At 42.2% G+C, this 23,378-nt stretch overlaps 1 protein-coding gene across 1 annotated transcript; it reads right to left on the reverse strand.

Annotated features, from left to right (window-relative positions):
* Positions 1-6,965: 6,965 nt before the first annotated feature.
* On the reverse strand, positions 6,966-16,032 carry LOC100192690 (uncharacterized). The gene is made up of 14 exons (NM_001363270.1): positions 15,682-16,032; positions 15,491-15,592; positions 15,323-15,358; positions 15,154-15,221; positions 14,800-14,897; positions 14,583-14,634; positions 12,074-12,166; positions 11,495-11,605; positions 10,917-11,106; positions 9,932-10,344; positions 8,611-8,720; positions 8,372-8,430; positions 7,950-8,137; positions 6,966-7,427 (listed from the first exon to the last, which is right to left on the reverse strand). Exons 1-14 carry the CDS (start codon positions 15,737-15,739, stop codon positions 7,239-7,241), a joined length of 1,767 nt encoding a protein of 588 aa, NP_001350199.1. The 5' UTR covers positions 15,740-16,032; the 3' UTR covers positions 6,966-7,238.
* Positions 16,033-23,378: the final 7,346 nt, after the last annotated feature.

The raw sequence follows: 23,378 nt of genomic DNA on the forward strand, positions 1-23,378 counted from the left end.
TAGTTCAATTCTGCACTTATATATTTGCTTTGGTTTGTGTTGGCATCAATCACCAAAAAGGGGGAGATTGAAAGGGAAATAGGGTCAAACCTTTTCCTAAATGATTTTGGTGGTTGAATTGCCCAACACAAATATTTGGACTAACTAGTTTGCTCTAGAATATAAGTTCTGCAGGTGCCAAAGGTTCAACACAAACCAATAAAAAGATCCGAGTTAGGGTTGAAAAGAAAGGAGCAAAAGAAACCGAAGAGGACCCTGGTCTGGCGCACCGGATAGTGTCCGGTGCACCAGGGTGGATCGACCTCAAACTCTTCACCTTCGGGTTTCTCCAGGTGCACACCGCTATAATTCACCGGACTGTCCAGTGCACCAAGCGGAGCAACGGCTATCAGCGCAACGGTCGACTGCACAGTGCCCTGACAGAGCTATAGTTCGCGGCAGAAGTTAGAGCAGGCGCCAGAGGCGCACCGGACAGTGAACAGTGCCTGTCCGGTGCACCAAGATGTCAGAGCTCCAACGGTCGAAACCGTCAGAACCCTAACGGTTGGGTGACGTGGCTGGCGCACCGGACTGTCCGGTGCGTCCATCGATAGCAGCCCAACCCCAACGGTTGGTTTGGTGGTTGGGGCTATAAATACCCCAACCACCACCATTCAAGGTATCCAAGTTTTCAGCCATTTGCATTCAATACAAGAGCTCAAGACTTCACTCCAAGACACAAACAAGAGATCAAATCCTCTCCCAAGTCCAAAATCACTCCAAACACTTAGTGTGTAGTGAGAGAGAGATTTTCGTGTTCATTTGAGTTCTTGTCACTTGGATCGCTTTTCTTCTTCCCCATTCTTGTTCTCAACACCTTTGTAATCAAAACAAGAGACACCAAGTTGTGGTGGTCCTTGTGGGGTCTAAGTGACCCATTTGATTGAGGAGAAAAGCTCACTCGGTCTAGGTGACCGTTTGAGAGAGGGAAAGGGTTGAAAGAGACCCGGTCTTTGTGACCACCTCGACGGGGAGTAGGTTTGCAAGAAACGAACCTCGGTAAAATAAATCACTGTGTCATCCGCTCTATTTCTTTGGTTGATTTGTTTTCACCCTCTCTTTCGGACTCGACTTTATTTCTAACGCTAACCCCGGCTTGTAGTTGTGCTCAAAGTTTATAAATTTCAGACTTGCCTATTCACCCCCCCCCCCTCTAGGCGACTTTCAATTCCTAAACGCACTATAGTGTTTGGGGTAAGCTAATGGAGATAAATGTTAAACCGCTTCAGCACTGCAACTACCGTCTTATGCAAGGAAAACCTAAGACCGGCCTTTAAGAAACAACGAAACACAACAACTTTGTCCTCCCTCGGACTCGATATTAACTCATCACCCCCTAACCGCACCCAGTCAATATAGCCGAAGCGGTTAAGTACCTCGATGTGCCCTTTTTATTTTGGATTTCATGAAATCCACATGGATGGGCTTCGTAGGGCGAATAATCGTGTTGTCCTCTTCAAAAAATCCATTACATGTTGTCTTCAGATTGGTTCAGTGAGCTAGCTTCGGCCTAGGGAGCAGTAGCCCCATTGCCGGAATAGTTTCTTCAGCTTGCACCTCTGGCACGTCCTTCAATGGTGTCAGAGACATCTCGAGCAGCACTCCAAGTGAAAAAGCAAGTGATCTCTGAAAACTAGCTAAGGCTGGTTTAAGAGCAAACAGATAGTGTTTGAAACTAACTTCGAAGGCAGAGTGAGCACTAGCAGCAGTGAGCACAAGCAGCAAAAGTCATACCCTATAACGTTGAGCACCACCCCCTTTATATGCGCAATCATCTCACTTTAATTATCTCACCCAATGACCATTGGGTCCCACTATGCGTGTCAATCGATTTCATAACGAGCTTCGGGAAGGTGTTTTCGGACCTTCGTTACAGGGCCTCCCATTTACAAATTATTGCAATCTAAACTCGTTATGAAATAACAAACTCATCCTGCAAAGGGCTACTATTGGAAACCTATATTGTCAAATGTCCTTTGTTTTGTTATGTCACTTAATTGCCTTAAGGGTAAAAGGAAATGTTTTGTCGAAGATCACTTGAATCCCGAAGATTATTTGTCTAACATCAGGCTTCGGCAACTAACAAGTGCATTTCAGGAATTTCCTTACAGGCGTACGAGCTAGGCTTCCACAACAGCACTGTGCACCATTTTCGGCGGCCACTATTATTTTTGGCGGCCAGGGGTTGGTCGCCAAAAATAACTGCATATTTTTGGTGGCCTGAGATAGCCGCCGAAAATAAGAGTATTTTTGGCGGCCCCTGACACAGCCGCCGAAATTAACAGCTTATTTTCAGCGGCTAGCCCTAGCCGCCGAAAATTAAACGTTTAAACGGTCGCCCGACCCTTCTTTCTTCTCTGTTTCTTTCTCTCTGCCTGACCGCGCCGCCGCTGCGCTCCCTACACCCGCCGCGCCGCCGCTCCCCGGCCGCCCCGGTGCCGCGCAGCTCCCCCTGCGCGGGATGCCCGCTCGAGCCCGCCGCCGCCCCGAGCCGCCGTCGACCGCCACCGTCGTGCAACCACTCCGCCGTCGTCGCCAAGCTCTTCACCATCGTAAGGTATTTTTTGCGTTTTTTATTCCATATTTTCGTCGGCCATTATTTAATTGCCGTCGAAATTAGTATATATATGTGTAATTGTGTTTGTTTGATTAGTTATGTGATTAGTATTATTGTTTAGTTCGATTTCGTTAATGTATTAGTGGTATATGTGGTTTAGTGATTAGAGGTATATTGTATTTAGGCATTAATTTCATATTAATATGTGGTACTATTATATTTATAGTTTTAATAGTATATTGTATTGGTACGTAGAATAGTTACATTATTAGTGTATGTGGTACTTAGTTTGATTTGATTTAATAGTATATCATTCTCTGTTTTATATATAAGTAATATATTGTTTAGTAGCAGTGAGGTTATGCTGCTGAAATTATTTTGGGTCCTGCTAGCTTGCTGTGGTTTAGAACATATCCTTGTCTATACATGTAGGACTGATACCCTTGACGAAATTGAATAATGTTTTCACGATATGGTTCGGTTTAACAGTCTCACGCATGGCTGAAGACCGTGCATGGATGTACAATGGCTGGAGTAGGAATGGACGTCATTCTGATGATTGGGTAGCTAAGACCAAAGATTTTGTGGACCACGTATTCTCCTTGTCCTTAACCGGCACTATCACATGCCCTTGTAGGCGGCACGAAAACAGTATATTTCTTAATAAGGAAAGAGTTAGCCTAGATCTTTGTCAGTTTGGATTTATGCCCGGATATGAGGGGGAACATCATGGTGAGGTAGTACCCAACCGGTTCTTGCAGGTCAAAGCAGTTGGAGAGGAAATGTGAATAGGATTTTTTATCATGCAGGTCAGGCATGGCTGAAGCTCAGGTACTGATCATCCCGGTTGGTGATAGGTACTCACGTTTGGCCACTTTGTTCTTACTTATTTGTTTATTGTACACTATATAAATATGACATGACTTCCTTTTTTGTCATGCAGCCAATGGGATGACACGTCTTTCGACGGCCGAGGTCACCATAGACAGGTTAATCAAGTCTTAGGTAACCTCTGTCGTCTACATAATCCAGGAATTGTCACCGACCCAAAAGGTGTGGTGGTTCCTTGCACTAGTTGGTCGCACTTCGCACTAGCTCCACATGCTACATATGGAATAGCTCAAGGCGCTGTCAAGCACGACTTTTGGGTAAGAGTAATGTTTCAAACTAACATTTATTAGTTGTTTTCAAACTAATTTTATTTTCGATGTTGGACAGAGACGCTATCGTGTGGAACCTGAGTCTCAAGAGCATGCAGACCGAGTATCAGAGAAAAATGTGAAGAAGGTGTGCAGGGATGCATTTTCCAATGCTCGTCTACAGGTTGTGAACGCGTACATGAAGCGCCGAGGTCATTCTATCAACAACTTTTGACAATATTTAGATGTCTACTTAACTGTAGACCATTACATGGAGGTAAAAATCTAATTTAGCAGCTCATTCAGATGTGAATGTAATTTTGAGCTAACGCTTTAGATGCAGATAACTCTTCCATGGATGGAACACCGGCCGCAGGCTTACAAGGCTTTGTGTGAGATATGGGCTTCGCCCGAGTGGATTGAGAAGTCTAACAAGAATCGACATAGGCAGCGCCATCAGCAGGACGAGGACGATGATGAGGTCATAGTGAACCATATCTATGGGGCTGATGGACACATTCAGTTGGCGAAGCGAATGGTGAGTATGTAGTATTCTGTTTTACTCAGAAATGAAACTGAATTAAACTCATATATTTGCAGGAGGCTTAAACTGGAGTTGTCCCGAGCCCAATCGATGTTTATAGGAGAGGGCATAGAGCGAAAAACAGTGAAATCTCCGATGAGCTGTGTAGTCAAGCGGCCGTTGAGCGTATGGTTAGTTGTTGTTAGGATTAATGTTTTCTTGCCATATAGCTATAAATTACATGTGGGCTAAACCTTCATATTGTATTGCAGGAGACATACGGGCAGAAGATGGTTAGAAAGTATGGAGAAGACTACGATTGGCGAGGAGCGCCAACCATCGACGCTGAAATTGTGCATTCTATTGGAGGAAAGGCGCATGGACGGTATGAACTTGTGAAATTTTTCAATAATATTGGAACTATGACCGAATAGCTAATTTTCTTATTTTTCAAGATATTCTATGTTTACCGGTGTTATCGATTCGACGGAGTTGCGTTCTCGTGGCGGCTTTTCGTCGCAGACAGGTTGTGGTAGTAGCAGCCGTAGTCGCCGCTCTGTATCTAGCATGGAGGATGCTATGAGGGAGCAGCAAGAAAAGTTTCGTGAAGAGCTGCGGCAACAACAAATGACATTCCTCCAACAGCAATCAGAGTACATGGCTGCTTACAATGCACAGGCGCAACAAGCAATGAACGTGAGTGTCTTATTTATTCTCAACACGGTCGATATTGGTTCTATAACTAATATATTATATTTGCAACAGTCTTGGTTTCCAGAGCAGGCACAGCAGCAACCATTTGTTTTCCCTCAATTTCAGTCGTCAATGCCTCAGTGGGGATTACATGCTCCGCCACCTCCACCTCAGGTGCTTCAGTTTAGTTAAGACTTGGTGTTTGTATCAACCTTTTAAAACTTTACTAAACTTGATTTTGTAGGGATCTGGGGTCATGGGCCACAACACGCCACCACCAGTGATACCAGCACCAGGAGGAGCTCATGCAGGGGAGGGAGCTACTCCAGGAGAGGTTAGTTTGACAAACAATTTGTTTGAATAGTGGTCATGCATGTAACCAATGTCATTATTAATGTCTTCTTTTTTATTTAGAATCCAAACCCGTTACATGACTTTGTCAACGAGTTTTTCGCTTCTGTAGGTAGTGGTCACAACTCCAACGACCCCGATATGTGATGGTGTTAGCTTTGTGCCGAATTGTGCGTTGTAATGGACTATTTATGGACTTTATGTTGTATGGACTATTTGTGAACTCGGATGTTGTAATGGACTCCAATTTTATGTTGTGGATTATTTGTGAATTGTGGATTTAATGTTTCTGTATTATGGATGTTGTATGGGCTGTCATTTTATGTTGTGATTATATTGTTGATGAATTTGCTGTTATTTTTTGTATTTTTTTCAAAAAAAAATTGCTCTAAAATTATTAATTTTCAGCGGTGTCCTCTGGACGCCGAAAATAAGGAATACTATTTTCGGCAGGCGTGGATTTTCGGTGGCCAGGAGGCGAGTCGCAGAAAGGAGGCGAGTCGCAGAAAGTTGACTATTTTCGGCGGTTAGGTAGTAGCCGCCGAAAATAACAATTTACTTTCGGCGGTTGTCTGCTGGCCGCCGAAAATAGGTTATTTTCGGCGACTAGAATTTGGCCGCCGAAAATAGGTTATTTTCGACGGCTAGACTCTGACCGCCGAAAATATAGCCTTATTTTCGGCTAATTTTTTCTGGCAGCCAGGAACCGCCGAAAATAAGCCTAAGACCGCCGAAAATAGCTTATTTTCGGCAGCAAAAATCTTATTTTCGACGGTTCCTGGCCGCCAAAAATGACTGTAGCTCTTGTAGCTTCGACAAAGAGCCACATACAAAAACGCTTCGTCTATGCAAGCAATAAAGACAATGACCGAAGACAATGTCTTCAGCCACAAAACGAAAGGGAGAAGTGGCTAGGTGGCAAAGGCTAAAACTCATAGTCAAAGACGAAGAAAAGTACATTATTGCCCGAATACTATTTGTAAATGACTTATGTAGAAATAGATGGGTATTATTGTAAATCCATACAAGGTCGGTTCATCTCCCCTATAAATAGATTAGCAATACCCTGCATAAAGTACACTTTAGCCAGGCACTTCGCATAGCTCAGCCTCCGAAACTTGTTCATGCTATCTTGCATCAAGAACCCGAAGATATGACTGCAAACTTGTTTTATATGATAAGAGAAATGAAATGCTAAGGCACATAAGATGAGTTCTCATATCTTTGTCATACTCTTGTGTATTCCATTTGATTACATCCCGCCTTAGTTCTTGAGTAGTTATCTCAAAGAGATAACACTAAGAACAAATGCTTCTACTTTCTAACATTGTGTTGCCTTCCATTGAACACCAAAATTCCATACAAAACACATATACCCGTTTGTTTCGTTGGAATTGAATTCCATTCTAATAATCATAATTTAGACACAAACTAATTAAGTTAATAGATTTGTATATGTAATATATTTGTATAATATCCTAAATCATGAGAGAGATAGTTATATACTACACTTATGCTATAGAAAAGCTAGTACAAGAGTGATATAAGTTGTACATTAGAAAAAATAGTATGTAAATCTAGAGAATCAATTTCCATCTCACGGTGAATTTAAGATAGACTTATATATAAACTTTGGAAAGATATGGAATGACACATTTTAAAAGAAATAACCTACTCCATTAGTTAGTTTCCATTTACTCAAAATGAAGGGAATCAAATGGGCCTATACAGAAATTGGAATAGCTCCACCGCAACCTTTTCCATTTAAACAGGTCATCATCGTCACAGGATGATAACTAGTTTGACACTACTTCAGCTTTTGTAACTAAGGAAATGAGAAAATTTGTATATCCACGAAGAACCAGGAGAAACAATTTATATCCCAACCAAAGAAAGAGATATATTAGGAGTTAGGAGGACTTGAACTGTAGGCACATCATAGAGATACAATAAACTGAGGGGCCTCAAGGTCAAGTTCCTGTTTCATGACACAGCTCATGAACCAGTCACTGCTGAATGTTTTGATGCCACTTTTTGCTGCAACCAATGCAAGTTCTGCCTCCTCTTCACACACCAAAAAGATTGTCCGGGACAGCTCATCTAACTCACTCAGTTTTTTTATGATCTGCGAAACATATAGACATAAATTTCGTTCAAAGAACATACAGACGCTAATAACTGAACTCTAAAAGATAGTCTAGAATGAAACGGTGTATTAATCATGCTTCTTACTAGAGAATTAAGCAAGCAAGAATGCTGACTGATTAAAATACGAATTCATATCAAGTCAATACATTTATTTATGAATCTTCTTTATGTCCAAGAGCCATTTTCTAGTGTCATAAAAAAACATAGCTGTCCTTCACCCAAAAAAAACACATGACCAAGGGGGTGTTTGGTTTCTAGGGACTAATTTTTAGTCCCTCCATTTTATTCCATTTTAGTCCCTAAGTATGTAATAGCGCAAATCCATGTCTCACATATTAGGAATTGAATGGAGCGGTATGGCCCTACTGGGTTACTGCTTCAAGTCCGCAAGTCATCTGGAATTCTGGATAAGTTGTTGATTCGTACCACTCTTTAAAACATATATGCACGCATTTAAGATGCTATAATAGAGCGAGCCAATTAATATAAATGTGTTTACCTTGCCTCCGGTAGATTTAATAATGGCTGAGAGAACATCAAAAGAGGGCTGGATGTACTTTGACAGACAGAAAGTATAACCAGCAAATAAAGAGTTAGGCCTTTCTTTAGCTCTCATAACTGCATCTCTAAGTTCAGACTTATATTGCATCCTATATTCTTCATCTTCCAGAACATATTGTGCTTCTCCTGCAAACCAACAGAAAAGTCTAAGAGAAGGCAACGGGTCCATTGTGTTTTTTGTCCATTTTAAGAGCTAATGTTCTTATACCAAAAAACAAGAACATAGTAAAATATTTTGCTCCAACAGAAACCCAGGGGCTAACGAAGACCAGAAAGGCAGAAACAACACCATTCATATTTTCTCTTCAATGTACAGAAATTCGCAATGATATTTATCTGTATAGTTGACTTTGAACTAACCTACAAACTGCCCTTCTCTGAAGCTTTCTTTTAACCAGTTTGGGGAAATTATCCAAGCACTGCAGGGAGCATATGAAGTTTAAAATAGTTAAATAACCATAAAACAGGAAAATTACAATATATGAGGGTGAAAACACCATATTGAACTCCCACCAGATCTCGGTCAAGAATTGATACCATGATTTGTTACAGGTTAAAACAAGCTGGTTATTTGGTTAACAGAAGATAAGGATACATACCCAGAGCACAAAGCAATACAGAAATTCATAGTCCTGCGAGCTTTTCCAGTAACAACATGTGTGCATGAATGTCCATCGCAAGTAACAAACCCCCTAAGTGTTTCAACAACCTGTATCATAATGGTTTGCTTATTATATTTCAGAGACAGAAAATGGAAATATGTTGTTGTTATGAATCTAGGTTACGGAGGTAGTACAAGTGGTAAGTTTGGAGTCTAGGACCAGGACCCTGACGCTTGGGCGTCGTCAGGATGTTGGCTGGGGAGACGCGGTACTGTTCACTTGATGTGTTGCGAGGGTTTGAGGGTGACGGCTAGGGTTAGTGGCGCTGGGGAGGCCAGCCACAGGGATTTCCCCACGACCGGCAAGAGAGAAGGGATTTCCTTCTAATCTCTTGCTTATCTTCAATTGATGCAATCTCTCTCCTTATATAGAGAGGGTTAATTGACCTCTAAGCACTAGATCTAATCTTATCTCAATCATATCACAAACCAGCCTTATCTTTATCTAGCCAACCTAAGGGCGTCGTCACTGTAGCGGCACTGTAGCGGGCCCCTTGGCCCCTGACACTACACCCCTCCTAGACAAGCAAGTCATCCTCGGGCTGCAACCTAACGATGACTCCGATACCAGATGTTACGGTTGCTAGATCGGTGAGGGGTTGGAGCTGCTGGTGGAGGCACGTGAACAGTAGCCGTCAATGAACAATAGATGCGTAGAGGGGATTGGAGAGGGGGTCGATGGGCAGGAACGCCGGTCGAGGGCCTCTGCCCACGGCCGAGCAAGAGGAAGGTTTCTCCCTTCTAATCCTTGGCCACTTTATTTCTCATAAATTGATTACATAAATAGGGCGGCTGGCTGGCCGTCTCTATCTAGCTAGAAATCCTCATCTCCTTAAAACTCTCCTAAAAACTCTCAACAAACTACTAACTGATAATCTTACTAGATGATCTCAACTAATCTCCTAGATACTAATTCTAATCTTATCCCAAAACCAGCCTTATCTTTACCTAACCAACCTCTGGACCATGACAGTTGTACTGATGAAAGAAGAAAACGATGGGGGCTCAAGGGAAAAAATAGACATGCAAATTTTTGTAATCACAACAAAAGTTTGAAAACAATTATTGACATGTACCAACTCCACAACTTCATGTACGTTTAAATCTCTTATAATGGTGTAGTTAAAAATCCTACTTGATGAAAGAGTATGCAGCTGCTTCAACCAGAATATTGCAATTTACTTTACTGTGTCAGTGACCATATTTATTAAGCTTATTTGAGCATAATGTGAATTACATTAACATATCATGTATAGTACCTTTGTAAGGCGTGCCTTCTTTTGTTCGTCTGCAATATTCATGAGCATAATTGTAGGGCTTCCACTACCATTAGAATAAATATGAGCTCCAGTGCTAGGAATGTGATGTTCTTTAAGAATTACATGCAGTGAATTCTCAGGGGAACTGCACAAGTTATTGTCATGCACACCAATTTGATTCATGTCTTGGCAATTGTCGTCATGATTGCTACATCTTATTCTTTTTGACTTTAGTGATGATGACGATGTTTTGTACATGCGTTTCTTTGGCTCTTGCTCAGATAATGAACTTTCACTATAAGCATTGCTGACTTCATTTGTTGCCACCTTTGCAGTATTTCTAACAACACGACGTTTATATGTTTGGAGGACCATGTTCTCACATGAGACATTGGTATCACCAGGAGAGATACCTGCAAAGAACTCTGTAAAATAGTAGAAAACATAGGAAACTGAATTTGTTCAAAATGCACCAAAGTTACAGTGTTGAGTTGGCAGTTGTACCAAAGTTGGTAAGTTATTAAGGCTGCATATGTCTATTTTCTTTAATAATGATCAACAGTGATATACAAGATTGTTATTGACTATAATTAAACTTCACTCTCACAAGCAAATAAAAAATGGTTCTCCATAACAAAAAAAGCTTCCTTCAAGCAAATGCATCATCACATTGGGTTACTCTCAAATCGCAATAAGAGAACAAAAATGTAGCTATTTTTCAAACTAGTATGTCCTGTAGCAATGCATATAATGTAGCTATTTTTCAAGCTGTGTGTTTACTTTGATAACTGATCACAGATAAATTTGAAAAATAACAAAACGAAAAAAGGATGGCCCTGATTATAATAGACCTAAAAGTTGGTATAAGCTTGCAAGATGTACCTTACATCAAACTTACATTTGCCATGACACAGGCTTCAAAAACAGCACATTTGTGATTCAAAAACCTAAAACGTTACATAATAAGTATGGAGTGTAGGCTTACTATCTGGTACTACAGTATGGAGTGATGTCTGGGGTTTCTCCCATGTTTGCATGACTGGCAATTCTTTATTAAGGTGGGCAACCATAAGTGTTGATCCTCCTGGAAAGCATAATGCTCTCTTTATATCAGCCCTTACTGGAATCTTTCGAATCTTACCTTTAGTATTCACTTCTCCAACAGATACAAAACCCTGCAGCACATTCAAGGTACAAAACAAAGTCACATTAGCACAACTGATACTCAAGGAAATATGATAGTCGGAGCCTAACAGATTTTAAATTTTTTTATCATGAAGGGGCATTCAATTTGTACATACTCCAGACTAATAGAATGCATGCACTAACATAACAACTTAAGTATTTGGTTCCATCAGATTGCCATGTCACCCTGCCTGAATACCCTGTCTGAAATGTGCCAAACATTTGATACTTATTAATTGGAAAAGGTGGCTTCATTTCTCTTCTAAACCTAAATTTAACACAAACACTAAATTGCTAAGTAATACCATCTGCAGATCACAATAGTTTTATGCACCTAAAGAGGGGGGGAATGGTTTATCCACTAACTCTTTTACTTGCCTGTTTTAGCCAAAAACCCTCAGAGACCTTATCTGCCCAGCAGAAAATGGATGTAACACCAACATTCTGAAGCCTCTGCGATAGTTCCTTATATAAGAGCTTGCCAATACCCTGGGTTGAACATCAAATCAACCAATGTCAGCCCTGAAATGTTTCAAGTCGAAATAGTGGATAACTGCATGCATGCAAAACAATATTCTGTTTCTTGCATAAATACCATAATTTTCAGTTCACACTGGTAATGCATCAAACAAATTGAGCTTTGCAGGAGGTTCATTTAAAGAGTCTGAAATCTCGATTTAAGATAACGTACCAAATGGTATTCAAGTAAAATTATTCTCCCCGGCATTAACCATGTAAAATAGTTTTACTGAAATGAATTTAAAATTCTGAAGTAAAAGGAAAGCATCCATTATTGTCTCTATAAACATACAATACCCCTACAAATTTTAAACAGAAGAAACAAATATGTGAAACATCTCGAGCTGTGCAGTGATGTGTTACAGTTCCTTGTAATGAACACTGACCTTTAATAAAGAATCCAAATAAGATTTAATGAAACTTGCAAAGGACACGTACCACACGTTGATAAGATGATCTCACAACTGCCAGAGGTATTTCAGCATACTGAGTGTCAGCTGGCACAATCTGATACGATACAGTAGCTATGACCTGCATGAAAGAGTAGTTGTGAAACCTGACATGATAGTTTGAGTAAAAGCATCTAGAAAAAATATTTGGTTTATTTATCCATATTATCCATGGTAGGTACAATTTGTTTATGAGGAGAATGATAGGAATCGCGGTTATGGGTTGACTAGTTAAGCAGGAGCTGGAAGGACACAACTACAGTTGTGTCCTGTGCAATCAGAATGTTGAAGAAACAGTTCATCTTTTCTTCACATGTCCTTTTAGTCAGGCTTGTTGACAGCACCTTGGTGTTCAGTGGAACCTTGTGATTGATTTCTTTCATATGCTGTTGCAAGTGAAGCAAGGGTTTGTCATGGACCTTCGGTCCATGGGGATAGCTGTCTTCTCCGGCGAGGTTATACCCCTCTGCTGCAGGCTTGGTTCTAGGGTAGCAGCCCTAGGCGCTTGAGAGTCATTGCAAGAGAGAGAGAGATTGGTTTGATAATATATTCCTTATCCCTTTGTCTCTTGCGTACAGGCCTATATATAGGCCATCGGTTGACCAACTAGGCAACCACTAATTAGGCAAGTGACTAATTGGAATTATCTCCCTATAATTTAGGTCTATCAATTTAGCCACCAAATCAGTCACTTTCCTTTGTCATGCCTTCCTTGCGCGCGCTTTCCTTTGCCATGCCTTCCTTGCACGCGCTTTCCTTTGTCATGCCTTCCTTGCGCGCGCTGCTGCCAGCGCCCCCTGCGGCCTCTCGCTTTTGGCACGCATAGGTGCGGCCCCACATGAATGACCGCTCCCTATGATGCCCATGACAGGGTTCTCACACCCTTTTTTCATGAAAGTCTTCATCATCAGTGCTTGGCAAATTTGAAAACAAAGGAACGACTTTGTTTTTAGTGGAGGCCAATCATCCTTCCTTGCTTGGAGAACAGGGTTTATTGAAGCTTGCCTATGAGCTCACAGGATCTCTGAAAACAAGCATGTTCCCTTCCTTTCTTGGGCAGAGCTTTGTACAATAGTTTGGTCTAGCCTACATCAGGCCTCATGTTTCATTTGTTGTTGCTTTCCTTTTTTGTTCTATTTCTGTTGTACAGTTGGTCTTTTTTTCTTTAATAAAATCCTAACGATAGGGGCTTTCCCTTATGTTTTTCAGGTAAAAAACTAGTTACCTTATAACAAGTTTCCAATAGAAAAAAGCAGCCCAGTGCATGCGCTCCCACTTGTGCGGGTCCGGGGAAGGGTCGGACCCATTTGGGTCTATAGTACGCAGTCTTTCTCTGCATTTGCAAGAGGATATTTCCACAACTTGAATCCACAACCTCCCGGTCACAAGGCAGCAATTCTACCACTGCACAAAGGCTCCTATTTGTTTTACAAGCAACAGGGGGTGGGGGTGGGGGACTGGGGGAGGGGCAAACGGTCCCCACCTGAAGGAATTAACTTGATTTCTGAGTAAGTACAAGGGTTAAAGACGGATACAAGGAGTTAACTTTAGCACAAAGGCTCCTCTTTTAACAAGTTTCCAATAGAAACATACCAATAATCAAAATCCATGGTAAAGTAACTTAATTAATTTATAGTTCTTCAAAGATATCCACAGAAAGTTAGGTTGTTAACATTCAAAAATTAATGACACACACGAAACATAAATTTGCATGCAACAAAGGTTGTGCTAAAGTTAACAAAGAAGCGGCATAAAAGTAGGATAATTAATACATTGTGGAAAGGGAAGACGAATAGGTAACGCCGATCAAATTTTAATGCATAAGATCAATTGGTTTGTAGACTCCATCAATGTTTCGAGCTGTTGAAGAATCCATGATTAATCATCTCGGAATGCATGAGCAATAACTGGAAAGAGTAGCTCTATTAAGGGAGCTAGTGAACAAACAAGCAACTAATTATCAACTAGTGCAACTAATCGTGGGTCACTGTACAGATGACATGGTGTTGCCTCAGTTTCAAGCATAGAAACTCACTAGGGGGGGCCCAGGGAGCAGGAATTATATGTTCAATTAAAACCAGTAAGTTAAGCAACCAACTCATCATTCACTGATGTCATTATCCTTTTAATAATTTAATCTCATGATATACAGGATGCATAGGTTCTTTGAACAATTTCATGATGTGCACTTTCTGAGGCTACATCGAACTAGTTGGTTGACTAGGCAACCAAGTGGACAAGTCACTTGATGAGTCGACTAAGGCTTAATAACGTTGGACTCTACAATATATGAACTCTCTGCTTGATTACAGCATGTTAATTTCGATCTCTCAGTCTAGTTTTTGGCAAATATATGTTTAATAAGATATTAGAAAGTTTTATTAATTATATACTTAATAAAAACCAAACAAATTATCAGACAAAAAGGTCCTGAATAGTTTTTACACGCAACGGAAACAAATGGAACTGCATGTTGGTAAAATGGTATAGATGTTTACCTCTTCATGCTGTGCTGCAGAGCTAGACATCAGAATTAGAGTCTTGTATTTCCTGGCCAACATGAACATAAAATCAGGATATTGATTTTTTATACTCTCATAAGGCAAAACTCCAGTAAAAACTATTTTAGTAATACCATGAGTCATAAGTCACAAGTGACATCCCAACATTATAGAAATTTAAATAAAGAAAGAAGAAAGAAAGATAAGTCTGCACCCATTAGTTGTGCATGTTTCAAGAAACCCTGACTTTCTCCCAGTGTCTGCAGCATAGTCCATAGTAGGAAGTTCTTTCTTATAAAGCATTAGCACTTCCTGTAAATATCAAAGGAAGAATAGATATGAGCTATCGTGCATTTGCAATAAAAATGGTGGACTAACGACTATAACTTGTGTCTGCGGTCAGATATTGGCACGCATATCATGTGTAACAAACTCATGGTCACAATTTTCCCTTTTTCTAAATGTTGTCAAATCAGGCAGACATAACGAATGTGATTCTGATAAGGTACAACCTTTTTCTTAATTCATGATACCGGAATGGCGAAACAAACGTTACAAACTTGATTACCTCAAGCAAGGACTTGGTTTGGCTATCTGCATCGCTTGGATTGAGAAGGATGAACTGAGAGCCCTCACCTACACATATACTATACAAAATTAGATAAGAGCAGTGAATAGAATCACCACTGAATCCAAATCAAAATCACAGGACCGCGGACACTCCAGCAATCACTCACCGACGCCATTCGAAGCGCCCTTCTGATCCCCAGAAACTACACAAGCGTCGTGATAGGTGACAACCCCAAAAAAGGAAGTGTGAGTGTGAGCGGAAGAGTAAATGAGGCAATAGTTTGCACGAAACTGCGAGATCAAATAAAGTGTTCCTCATCCTAGAAGCAGTGTACCAGAGACGACGACCTTGGCGCCCCTGGGTCCGGAGATTGTCAGACCCTGCTCTGTCGTCTCGCACCGCAGTCCGCTCCCACGGATCTCCACCTTGCAGTTGCCTGCCCAACCAAGACGTGTATGGGCTTCTAAGAAAACCCAGGCAATGAGGAGTTAAACACGATCGAACGTGGGCGGAGATCAAGCGCACCGATCGGGAAGGCGGGGGCTGGCTCCGGCTCGGCCTTGGTCTTCCGCGGTCTCCCCATCTGATCTGGGAAGGAATCTGCTATGCCAGTCGCTGTCGAGGATGGATCGGGGTCTGCGGAATCTGGAGGAGCTAGGACGCCGGGGATTGGATTTCGAGTTCTTCGTGGCAACTGGGAAGCGAAATGTGAGAATGTTGAAATGGAATTCGGGCGGAAATTTTCGGGGTGGCGGGAAGACGGGGAAAATGGAGAGGCCGCACGCGCGCAGGATGGATTTTATGGGCTGGCTTCAGCAACTCGTGGATGCCACCGCGGATGAAAAAACTAAGTAAGAAATGGCTAATGTTTATGCGTCCATCAACTCGCACATGTGGACTGCACAGCCTTCACCAACATCATGTATATCAGTATATTCACGAGCTGGAGCCCGTCGCGCAAAACATGATGCTTCAACAGCTTAGGATCGAGGTTGTTTGTTTGAAATTATAATTTGCCTAGATTTTAAACTTTAATTCAAATTAGAATCTAAGCAAATTCTAAACAAACACCTTCTCTGTGTCAGATTATAATTCCGAACAAAACCTATTATGTTTACTTTTTTCTAGATTATATACGTTGGATTGTGGTAAAAAGGTACGAGGATAAAATATCAATTTGAAATTACAAATAAAGCTAAAATAAGCTATCTATTTGCTAGCTTATTTCAGCTTATTGTAGTCTCAAAGTGATACACTACTACTCTTTCATCATAATCTAACTTATATACTCTAGAAGGAAAACAAACACGCCATTAGTTTCTTTTGTTATGGATCCACGACCCTGATATTCCCCAGCATGCAGGGGTGAAGCTAGTTTATACCTAGCGAATGCAAATGCACCTAAAAAAATACATATTTTATAGATGTTAGTTAAAATTTCACCATATATGTACTCATAGAAAAAATATACACATTCACAAGGTCAAATACACCCTCCTCAATTTTGTTTTAGCTTCACCACTGCGCACAATGATATCCGCGACGAGCTGCTAGAAATAATTGTTAATTTTGCGAGCGTGAGCCTCCTATTTTGAGTATCTGTGACAAGTCGTTGGAGATAGTCACCGCGCTCGCTTGGGGTCATCCGTGGTGTCAGTCGGAGGGTCCCCCGTTGCCATCAATGTTCTGGGGGACAACTTCCTGGTGATCGGCAAGTGCTGAGGCGAGCTCGCACTTAGCTCGCTCGCGGGTGTACGCGGCCTTGAATGAAGTAGAAGTCGTGATGATCCCGTGTGGCCCAGGCATTTTCAGCTTCAAGTATGTGTAGTTTATACAGCTGTGAACTTGGCATAACATGGCCTTCCGAGTATATAGTTGTAGGACCCCGGAAATCCACCACCTCGAATTGCAGCCACTCAATGCGAAAGTTGGAGGGGTCGCCAAACATGATGGCAGAGATGATCCATCCGAGCGGGTAGGCCTGGTGGCCAGGGATGACGCCGTGAAACAGCGATGTTGAGGACTTGCTCTCAAATGCTATGAATTAAGAACAAGACAACATAAAATGTTAAATATCAAAGTCATTCGTCCTTCGAAGCATTATTTCCTTTTGGCTATAATGGATTTCGGACGAAGGTTATGAAGGTCACACCTTCATAATCATAATAAAAAGTAAAAGAGATTTATACATAAAACACAGAAAATAACATGATTACTTGGAACATTATTATTATTGTATTTCTATTTATTTTACTTATATAAACAACAACAAATTACAAATGTACCTTCAGCTAGAAGGAAAGTAAGGGTACAAGCGTGATGCTAATGCCAAGTCAACGTGAACAGTACAGGGGTACTGTTCACCTATTTATAGGCACAGGATGCAGCCCATGTAAAATTACATTAATGCCCTTTGCTTTTATCAATAACTCTATAGTAATTCTTCGAGGTCTAATTTGGCTTTTCATCTTTAAGTCGGTTCCCCTTTTCTGCTGTCATGCCGAAGCTTTTCTGCACATAGCTTCGTGATCGTTTCATCATTCGTCATGATCGTCTTTCATTTCAGTCAAGCTTTGTCTTGACCATGGTCTTGTATACCCGCAACCTGATTCCGAAGATACCTGCTCGCATACTTGGAAAACATTGTCGAGTTATGTTTTTGAGGACCTTCGGAAAACCGAAGGCCCCCAACAGTAGCCCCTCGCAATATTAATTTGTTGTAATGATAAATTCATATTGCGATATGGACGAAGGCCTTAAGCCGAAGGTCCGAAAAAACACCTTCTCTTTGCTAGAATAGCAACAGTCTGTGACAAGTGGGACCCTCCAGTTTCAGCGCACTGGGCGTATAAATAAGAGCTCATCACGGGTTTATTTGGCACGCTCTCTTGCCAACTGTTTTTACTCACCCAACTTTTAGCCTGTGCGCAACAACACTTGTTTGGCCTTTTGGATTTTTTAACCTTCGGTTTCGAGAGCATTTTCTCAGCGTTTGCAAGGATGTCTGAAGATAAAAAAGTTGTTGGTGATTCGAAGCTGAGTCTTTCTGAGGAGATGCATCTGGGCTTTCTTCAATCAATGTCGAAGACTAATACAGAGAAAATTACTAAAGAAATTTTGGAGGGTTTATCTGAAGATACTGATGACAGTGACAGATATGATATAGAAAGTGGGGGCGAAGACTCCGAAGATCGACCGTGGCGACTGAAAGGGAAATGTGCCCTTGGGCCATTTCTAAGTATTTTGGTGATTGAGTGCAAACACAAGGGCCTAAATGTGAATTTATGTACATGGATGAACAAGGTGAAAATCATGAAGTAAAGGTATGTTTCTAAGCCTTAGTACATTGGTTTTAAGTACTAATATATTTGTCTAAGTGTTAGAAACAGAAAGAAGAAGAATAGAGAAAAGGAGAAGGGACTTGGCTGTGTGCTGCCAAGACCCAGCTCGGTCTGGAGCACCGGACTGTCCGGTGTGCACCGGACAGTGTCCGGTGCGCCAGGCTGGCGCGACTCGAACTGGCCGCTCTCGGGAAATTGGCCGGCGACTTCGGCTAAAATTCACCGGACTGTCCGGTGTGCACCGGACTGTCCGGTGAGCCAACGGTCGGCCAGGGCCAACGGTCGGCCGCGCAATCCGCGCGGGACACGTGGCCGAGCCAACGGTCGGAAGACGGCACCGGACTGTCCGGTGTGCACCGGACATGTCCGGTGCGCCAACAGCGCCAGATCTGCCAACGGTCTGCAACGGTCGTCTTCGCCGTTTAAGGAAACAAATCGGGCACCGGACAGTGTCCGGTGTGCACCGGACTGTCCGGTGCCCCCGACGACAGAAGGCAAGGATGGCCTTCCGGATTTGCTCTCAACGGCTCCTAGCTGCCTTGGGGCTATAAAAGGAGCCCCTAGGCGCATGGAGGAGACACACAAGCAACCTTTGAGCATTCTTGATCATCCACACTAAGTCTCTGCGCATTCGTTTGTGTTTCTAAGTGATTCGAGCTCTGTTCTAAGTGAGAACTCTGAGATAGTCTTGTGAGCTCGATTCTTGGCCGTGTGTGTGCGCTTTTGCTGTGGATTTGTGTGTGTTGCTTTCCTCCCTTACTCTGTGTTTCATTTGTGATCATATACTTGTAAGGGCAAGAGACTCCAATTTGTGGAGATTCCTTGCAAACGGGATAGTGAAAGGAAAACAAAACACCGTGGTATTCAAGTGGGTCTTTGGACCGCTTGAGAGGGGTTGATTGCAACCCTCGTCCGTTGGGACGCCACAACGTGGAGTAGGCAAGCGTTGGTCTTGGCCGAACCACGGGATAAAACCACTGTGTCACTCTGTGCTTGATTGGATTCTTGTGGTTATTGTGTTTTGACTCCTCTCTAGCCACTTGGCATAAACTGTGCTAACACCTAATCAAGTTTTGTGGCTATAAGTTTGAAGTTTTTACAGGATCACCTATTCACCCCCCCCCCCCCTCTAGGTGCTCTCAATTGGTATCAGAGCCGTTCTCTTCAAGAAAGGGACTAACCGCCCGAAGAGATGGATCCTAAGGGGAAGGGAATTGTGATCAACGACAAGGAGAAGGAGTCCTTCGTCAACGAGCCAAGGGATGACAAGTCCAATGACTCGGGCTCGGGCCACAAGCGAAGAGATGGGAAGAAGAAGAAGACAAGACGCATCAAGGAGATCGTCTACTACGACAGTGATGAGTCCTCTTCTTCCCAAAAGGACGACGACTACGACAAACAAAGGAAACCGGTTAATTCTAACTTTTCTTTTGACTACTCTCGTATTCCGCATAGTTCAAATTCACATTTGCTTTCCATTCCACTCGGCAAGCCCCCACACTTTGATGGGGAGGACTACGGATTTTGGAGCCACAAAATGCGTAGTCACCTATTCTCTCTCCATCCTAGTATATGGGAGATTGTAGAGAGTGGAATGCATTTTGATAGTTCGGATAGTCCCATGTTCATTAATGAACAAATTCATAAGAATGCACAAGCTACTACTGTTCTTCTAGCTTCCTTGTGCAGGGATGAATACCATAAGGTGAGCGGCTTGGATAACGCCAAGCAAATCTGGGACACCCTCAAGATTTCTCATGAGGGGAACGACGTCACCTTACTCACCAAGATGGAGTTGGTGGAGGGCGAGCTTGGACGGTTCGCAATGATAAGGGGCGAGGAGCCAACGCAAACATACAATCGGCTCAAGACCCTTATCAACAAGATAAGAAGCTACGGGAGCACGCGATGGACGGACCACGACGTCGTCCGCCTAATGCTAAGGTCATTTACCGTTCTTGATCCTCACTTGGTGAACAATATACGTGAAAATCCCAGGTACACCAAGATGTCGCCCGAAGAAGTTCTTGGGAAATTTGTTAGCGGGCGAATGATGATCAAGGAGGCGAGATATGTGGACGACGCCTTGAATGGTCCGATCAACGAGCCGCAGCCTCTCGCTCTCAAGGCAACACGAAGCAAGGAGGCGCTACCTAGCAAGGTGGCACAAATTGAGGCGGCCGGACTCAACGATGAAGAGATGGCTCTCATCATCAAGAGATTCAAGACGGCGCTAAATGGTCGCAAGGGGCAGCCAAGCAAGACCAAGACCAAGGGGAAGCGCTCATGCTTCAAATGCGGTAAGCTTGGTCATTTTATCGCTAACTGTCCCGATAATGAAAGTGACCAGGAAAAGGGGAACAAAAGAGAAAAGAAGAAGCAATACAAGAAGGCAAAGGGCGAGGCGCATCTAGGAAAGGAGTGGGACTCGGATTGCTCCTCCTCCGACTCCGACAACGAAGGACTCGCCGCCACTGCCTTCAACAAATCGGCTCTCTTCCCCAACGAGCGTCTCACATGTCTTATGGCAAGGGAGAAGAAGGTGAGTACTCAAGACTCCACTTATGCTTCTTCTAGTGATAGTGAGTCTAGTGATAATGACATAGATTATTCATACTTGTTCAAGGGCTTAGATAGATCTAAGATAGATAAAATCAATGAATTGATTGATGCATTGAATGAAAAGGATAGGCTTTTAGAAAAGCAGGAGGATTTATTGTATGATGAACATGATAAATTTGTAGAGGCACAAAAATCATATGCTTTAGAAGTAAAAAGAAATGAAATGCTTTCTTATGAACTATCTACTTGTCATGAAACCATTTCTACTTTACAAGGTGTTAACAATGATTTAAATGCTAAGTTAGAAGTAGCAAATAAATCTAATTCTTGTGTAGAACATGTTAAGATTTGCACTAAGTGTAAGGATTTCGATGTTGATGCCTGTAGTGAACATCTAGTTTTAATTTCCAAATTAAATAAGGAAGTGGCTAGTCTTAATGCCCAACTTAAGACTAGCAAGAATGAAGTTGATAAAATAAAATTTGCAAGGGATGCCTATACGGTTGGTAGACACCCCTCAATTAAGGATGGTCTTGGCTTCAAGAGAGAGGCCAAGAACTTAACAAGCCATAAGGCTCCCATCTTCGTCAAGGAGAAAGGGAAGGCCCCTATGGCTAGTAATGCTAAAAAGAACCATGCTTTTATGTATTATGATAGGAGAAATGCTAGAAATGCTTATAATGATTTTGATTCACATGTTTATGATTCTCATGCCATGTTTGCCTCTAGTTCTTCTTATAAGCATGATAGGGATATGCCTAGGAGAAATATTGCTCATGTGCCTAGAAAGAATGTTATTCATGCTCCTAGGAAAGTAGTGAATGAACCTTCTATAATTTATTGTGCTTTAAACACTTCCTTTGCTATTTGTAGAAAGGATAGGAAAATAGTTGCTAGGAAGTTAGGGGCAAAATGCAAGGGAGACAGGACTTGCATTTGGGTCCCTAAGGACATTTGTGCTAACCTTGCAGGACCCAACATGAGTTGGGTACCTAAGACCCAAGCCTAAATTTGCCTTGCAGGTTTATGCATCCGGGGGTTCAAGCTGGATTATTGACAGCGGATGCACAAACCATATGACGGGGGAGAAGAAGATGTTCACCTCCTACGTCAAAAATAAGGATTTCCAAGATTCAATTATATTCGGTGATGGGAATCAAGGCAAGGTAAAAGGGCTAGGTAAAATTGCAATTTCTAATGAGCATTCTATATCAAATGTTTTCTTAGTGGAGAGTCTTGGATATAATTTGCTATCTGTCAGTCAATTATGTCAAATGGGATATAATTGTTTATTTACAAATGTAGATGTGTCTGTCTTTAGAAGAAGTGATGGTTCACTAGCTTTTAAGGGTGTATTAGACGGCAAACTTTATTTAGTTGATTTTGCAAAAGAAGAGGCCGGTCTAGATGCATGCTTAATGGCTAAGACTTGCATGGGCTGGCTGTGGCATCGCCGCTTAGCACATGTGGGGATGAAGAACCTCCACAAGCTTCTAAAGGGAGAACATGTGATAGGTCTAACCAATGTTCATTTCGAAAAAGATAGACCTTGTGCAGCTTGTCAAGCAGGGAAACAGGTGGGAGGAGCGCATCACAGCAAGAATGTGATGACCACTTCAAGACCCCTGGAGCTGCTGCATATGGATCTCTTCGGACCCGTCGCCTATCTAAGCATAGGGGGAAGTAAGTATGGTCTAGTTATTGTTGATGACTTTTCCCGCTTCACTTGGGTGTTCTTTTTGCAGGATAAGTCTGAAACCCAAGGGACCCTCAAGCGCTTCCTCAGGAGGGCTCAAAATGAGTTTGAGCTCAAAGTGAAAAAGATAAGGAGCGACAACGGGTCCGAATTCAAGAACCTTCAAGTGGAGGAGTTCCTTGAAGAAGAAGGGATCAAGCACGAGTTCTCCGCTCCCTACACACCACAGCAAAATGGTGTGGTAGAGAGGAAGAACAGGACGCTCATTGACATGGCGAGGACGATGCTAGGAGAATTCAAGACCCCCGAATGCTTTTGGACGGAAGCCGTGAACACTGCTTGCCATGCCATCAACAGGGTCTAGCTTCATCGCCTCCTCAAGAAGACGTCGTATGAGCTTCTAACCGGTAACAAACCCAACGTATCTTACTTTCGTGTATTTGGGAGCAAGTGCTACATTCTAGTGAAGAAAGGTAGAAATTCTAAGTTTGCTCCCAAAGCTGTAGAAGGGTTTTTGTTAGGTTATGACTCAAATACAAAGGCGTATAGAGTCTTCAACAAATCATCGGGTTTGGTTGAAGTCTCTAGCGACGTTGTATTTGATGAGACTAATGGCTCTTCAA

The sequence above is a fragment of the Zea mays genome, chromosome 6 (genome assembly GCF_902167145.1).
Source record: "Zea mays cultivar B73 chromosome 6, Zm-B73-REFERENCE-NAM-5.0, whole genome shotgun sequence".
Taxonomy (NCBI): Eukaryota; Viridiplantae; Streptophyta; class Magnoliopsida; order Poales; family Poaceae; genus Zea; species Zea mays.